Source organism: Mus musculus, chromosome 4 (assembly GCF_000001635.26).
Source record: "Mus musculus strain C57BL/6J chromosome 4, GRCm38.p6 C57BL/6J".
Classification (NCBI taxonomy): domain Eukaryota; kingdom Metazoa; phylum Chordata; class Mammalia; order Rodentia; family Muridae; genus Mus; species Mus musculus.
In genome coordinates, this window is record NC_000070.6 from 56,739,720 (window position 1) to 56,744,925 (window position 5,206).

The 5,206-nt window shown below is 52.2% G+C and overlaps 2 protein-coding genes across 2 annotated transcripts; one reads left to right on the forward strand and one right to left on the reverse strand.

Annotated features, from left to right (window-relative positions):
* Positions 1-285: 285 nt before the first annotated feature.
* Actl7b (actin-like 7b) lies at positions 286-1,706 on the reverse strand. Its single transcript, NM_025271.2, has one exon. It carries the CDS (start codon positions 1,635-1,637, stop codon positions 381-383), a length of 1,257 nt encoding a protein of 418 aa, NP_079547.2. The 5' UTR covers positions 1,638-1,706; the 3' UTR covers positions 286-380.
* Positions 1,707-3,702: 1,996 nt separating this feature from the next.
* Actl7a (actin-like 7a) lies at positions 3,703-5,206 on the forward strand. The gene has a single exon (NM_009611.3). The coding sequence runs from the start codon at positions 3,756-3,758 to the stop codon at positions 5,076-5,078; it is 1,323 nt and encodes a 440-aa protein (NP_033741.1). The 5' UTR covers positions 3,703-3,755; the 3' UTR covers positions 5,079-5,206.

The window sequence follows — 5,206 nt, forward strand, 5'->3', positions numbered from 1 at the left end:
TACTGGCTCAGAGACCTGAAGGATCTGGGAGTCGCTCACACTGGTCTGACTAAGGCATCCCCACTCAGTGACGGAGGGCCACTTTCAAGCTGCCTTCCTCTCTGGAAACGCTGCCGCAGCAGTTCCTGCATTCGCCTTGCCTCCCAGGAGAAAGTACGGCTCACATCTGGTGACTAGACTGAGTCACATTCACTCAGGCTAAGGAGAGAGGGGATTATCTCTAAACTCAACTTCTCCCCACCCCGCTATCAGATTCGACCAAGAACTCCAGACCAGACATGACCGTTACAGGTTAAACTTTTATGCGAAATTCTGTAAAGGTATAGAGTGGCCCAAAGAGGGGCCTCTGCTCTCCAGCTTTTGCCTGTGGGGCCTGCCCCTTAGCACTTGCTGTAGATGGCTGCACAGCCCCGCTCCTCAAACTCTTCTTTGCTGACCCAAAGCTGCTGGAAGGCTTGCAAGGAGGCCAGGATGGAGCCGCCGGTCCACACTGATGTCTTCCTCTCGGGAGCAGCGGCCACCGTGGGGCTGTCTCCTGGGCAGAGGAGACTCAACTCCCTCTGGAAACGCTCGGGGAAACCATCCAGCATGGTGCAGCCACCGCACAGCAGCACGTTAGCAGCCATCTCCTCCTTGAAGCCAGTGCCCTGGCAGCGGGCCAGGCAGGTCGCCGTGAGCTCGGGGAGGCCAGGTTGGGTGCAACCCACCAGGGAGGGCTTGAAGAGCATCTCAGAGCAGCGGAAGCGCTCCTGGCCGATGGTGATGATCTTCCCATCTGGGAGCTCGTAGTCCACATGCAGCTCGTCTAGGCCCAGGCTCATCTCCTCCTCGGGCAGCAGCGCAGCATAGCAGCACTTCTTCTTGATGTGTTCTATGATGTGCAGGTGGTCGTCTGAAAACTTGTGGCCTGCCTCATTGAGTAGCTGCATGAGGTAGTTGGTGAGGTCGCAGCCCGCATAGTCTACACGGCTGGGCAGGCCCGGCAGCAGGTCCCCTTCAGAGATGGGCACCACATGCGACACGCCGTGTCCGCTCTCCACCACCAAGCCGGAGGTCTTGCCATATGAGTAGATGGACAGCAGCGCCTGGGAGGTCACATGCATGGCAGGGATGCCGAAGGTCTCGAACAGGAGCTCAGCGTACTTCTCCCGGTTGCTGGTGGGGCTGAGCGGAGGGTCGGACACCAGCACCGCATGCTCTTCCGGCATGATCTTCATAGCGGTGTGGAAGATGTACTCCCAGATGTTCTGGATACAATCCCAGTCCACCACAACTCCGTGCTTCAGTGGGTTAACCAGCTTCAGAGATGCCTCCATGTTGAGCAGCTCATGGCCTACGTATGTCTCCTTGAAGTTGTCTCCAGCATCCGCAGCCATCTCAGCGCTGCGCTTGCCCACGGTAGAGGAGATGAAATAGGTGGGCCTCGGCTCTCCTGCATAGCCGCACTTACAGTACTGGGAACCCAGGTCAATGACCAGCGCCTTGATCTTCCGTATTTTCTTGGGTTTTGTCTTCAGTTGAGTGGAACCTGTGTCCCGGATGCCAGCAGCCTCGGGTGCTGGCAGTGTTCCTGCCTCTCCAGGGTCGCCCTGGGCTGTGCCCATGGGCTTAGGGCTAGGGCTGTTCTTTGTCGCCATCTGCCTCCCTTCCTCACCTTCCTACATCCATACCCTAGAGCTCCTGGGAAGAAATGAGATCCCAGCTTCAGCAGTGCCTTGGCAACCACTTGGGTTGTGATGTCACCAGGAATGGTCCATTTAGATGGGAGTTGGGGGGGGGGGGCTTGCTCTTCTTGCCCTCCACACTCATTGGTGACTTAACGGTTTGCTCCAGGACAGGGCTAAGGACCAGCAGCTTTAGAACCCAAACACACCGGGCCTCGGTTCTTTCTTTCCGTTCCTCTCACATGTCCATGCCTGACCATTCAGTGATCATTCCTTTATTTCCTTCTCTGCTCCTTGGCATTGATATTTGAGCCCCTATACAAAATCAAGTAGAGCACTAGGTACTTCTGGTGTTATTTTTGCAGAATCTTGGGGCTGGGCAGAGCCTTAAAAAGGTTCAGAGCAAACCGTTTTTTTAAGAGTGATAACTTTAACTCAAGTTCATCCATTACCAATTAACCAAGTCTCCTAATGACCTTGAAGGCTGTTTCCTTTTTAGTCATAAAGCTCAGAGCCTGTGCTGTCCCCTCTTTCATTCCACAAGGCCAAGGCATTCCATAATAACGCTAGCAACCTTTTGCCCTTTTCATCTCACATCTAAGGCCATGGGGACCTGCCACTTCCTGAAAGGAAGGAACCCATCACCATAGTGTCTCTCTCGCATCTAGCACAGGGTTCAGGGTAAGGTCTAAGATGAGACATAGGTTAGATTCTGGGTTCTGCTCTTAGTGTAGAGGTTCAAAGAGTGACAGTTCTTTAACTGAAGTTCATCCAACACCAATTAACCAGGTCTAAAGACCGCTGCACTAAGTGTGGTGAGTATGGGATTAGTGTGTCCCACTGGAATTAGATGGTAAAGCAGCCTCAGACATGCATGTTAGGTGTCAATACGTGTGTGCAACACATGTTGAGGCTGTCTACTCCTGGATGTCATCTGTACACCGGAGCCTGTGTTCCCCTGACTTCAATGCACACTCTATGACCCTAATGAAACCTATGTTCAAAAATAACTCTTCTCAAGGTTATGTTCTCATCACCTTAGTGCCCAGTGAGGCAGCAGGGCTTGCCAGTTACTACAGCAACAGTAGACCTTAGTAAAAAAAAAAACAAAAAACAAAAAACAAAAAAACTCAGATAGTGTCAACCTGTTCTAATTTCTCTAGTGCTTTCTAACCCTGCCCACCTAGAGTGAAGTCCTTATAAGAGCCCACAGCCTGATGGGACCTGTTAATTCTCCCCACCATACTTACTTCTCCCACCCACCCCATCTAAACTTCCATGTTCTTTCCCCTGGTCACACTGGTCTTCTTGCAGATTGTCTCAGTTGGGGTCAGCAAACGTGTTCTCTCAGAGACAAGTCACATTTATTTTCATTCAGCTTTTGGGCCAGTCTTTGTGATGTTGAACTGTTTCTCAGGCTCACCGGCAATCCTTAAGGGAAAGAGTACCACTGCTCCAATCAGTTTATATACTAGCACAGGCTGGAGCTGGCTGTGTCCTGCTAGCCCCTGCACTAACTCACCAGCCATGGGGCTTAGTCCTCTGCATCTACATCCCTAGCACACATGTCACCTGGTCACCTCCTTCAGCTCTTTACACAACTATTGCCAGCTCAGGGAGGCTAGCCTACGCCACGTCAGCCTGGCCAATCCCCACCCTCTTCTCTTCTCTGATTTGTCTCTATAAGCTTTTCTAAATACTATTTTTTTGTTGTTGTTCAACAAATATGTTGTGTTCCCCCCTTCCCCCCTCGACACCCCCCCTTCCTGGTGCACACCAACTAGAATGTAGACCAGATAAGGGTGGGGTTCTGTTGCTTTTTCATTGTGGTATTCCTGGCTGCTTTGCAGAGGCACCCAACAATTATTAACTGAGCGAATACATCAATCTTTACTACAAAACTGGGGGTGGGACTGGAAAGATAGAATCTCTAATGTACCCTAACTCTAGTCTCCAGTGTCTAGAAAGCCTTTGGTTGCTGAATTATGTCACAATCAGTGATGTCACTGTTGGGCAGATTCTCAAGCTGTCCTCTGATTTAAGTCTTTCAGGCCTTGTAGCCAGCAGGATCGAGAGCTTTCTGAGAGCAGTATGTCTCTGGATGGTGTGTGGGCTCCACAGACAGCAAACATTGGGGACGGACCTGCCAAGAAAGCTAGTGACCAGGCCTCCATGCAGACACAGGTCCTCCAAACCGCCTCCCTAAAAGATGGCCCAGCAAAAAGGGCGGTATGGGTCCGTCGGGACAATGCTGAGACAGAAGACCCTGTTAAGTCAACTATGTCCAAGGATAGGCCAAGACTAGAGGTAACCAAAGCAGTGGTTGTGGACCTGGGCACTGGCTTCTGTAAATGTGGCTTTGCTGGCCTGCCAAAGCCCACTCATAAGATCTCAACAACAGTGGGCAAGCCCTACATGGAGACGGCCAAGACGGGGGATAATCGCAAAGAGACCTTTGTGGGGCACGAGCTCTTTAACCCAGATATACATCTCAAGCTGGTCAACCCCCTGCGCCATGGCATCATTGTGGACTGGGACACAGTACAGGACATCTGGGAATACCTCTTCCGACAGGAGATGAAGATCGCCCCAGAGGAACACGCGGTCCTGGTTTCAGACCCACCCCTGAGTCCTCATACCAACAGAGAGAAGTACGCCGAGATGCTGTTTGAGACCTTCAACACACCTGCAATGCACATCGCCTACCAATCCCGCCTGTCCATGTACTCCTACGGACGCACCTCTGGCCTGGTGGTGGAGGTTGGACATGGTGTGTCCTATGTGGTCCCCATCTATGAGGGTTATCCTTTGCCCAGCATCACGGGGAGGCTAGACTACGCAGGTTCTGACCTAACGACCTACCTGATGAACCTGATGAACAACTCTGGAAAACACTTCTCTGAGGACCATCTCGGTATTGTGGAGGACATCAAGACGAGGTGCTGCTTCGTGGCCCTGGACCCCATTGAAGAGAAGAAAATCCCTGCCCCTGAACATGAGATCCATTATACCCTGCCTGATGGGAAAGAGATCCGTCTGGGTCAGGAGAGGTTCCTCTGCTCGGAGATGTTCTTCAAGCCATCTCTAATCAAGTCCATGCAGCTGGGCCTCCACACCCAGACAGTGTCCTGCCTTAACAAATGTGACATAGCACTCAAACGAGACCTCATGGGGAACATCCTGCTCTGTGGGGGCAGCACTATGCTCAGGGGTTTCCCTAACCGTCTGCAGAAGGAGCTGAGCAGCATGTGCCCCAACGACACCCCCCAGGTCAATGTGCTGCCCGAGAGAGACACTGCAGTCTGGACTGGTGGGTCTATCCTGGCCTCACTCCAGGGCTTTCAACCACTGTGGGTCCATCGCCTGGAGTACGAGGAACATGGGCCTTTCTTCCTCTACAGAAGGTGCTTCTGAGCAGACACAGCATGCTCACCGTGGTGGCAATGCCAGCTTTACTGTGTGAGGGCTGAACCTTCTACAAGTGGTGTTGAGTTGGCATGTTCATTTCTGTAGCATTAAAAACCCCTCGTGTCTGTCCCCTT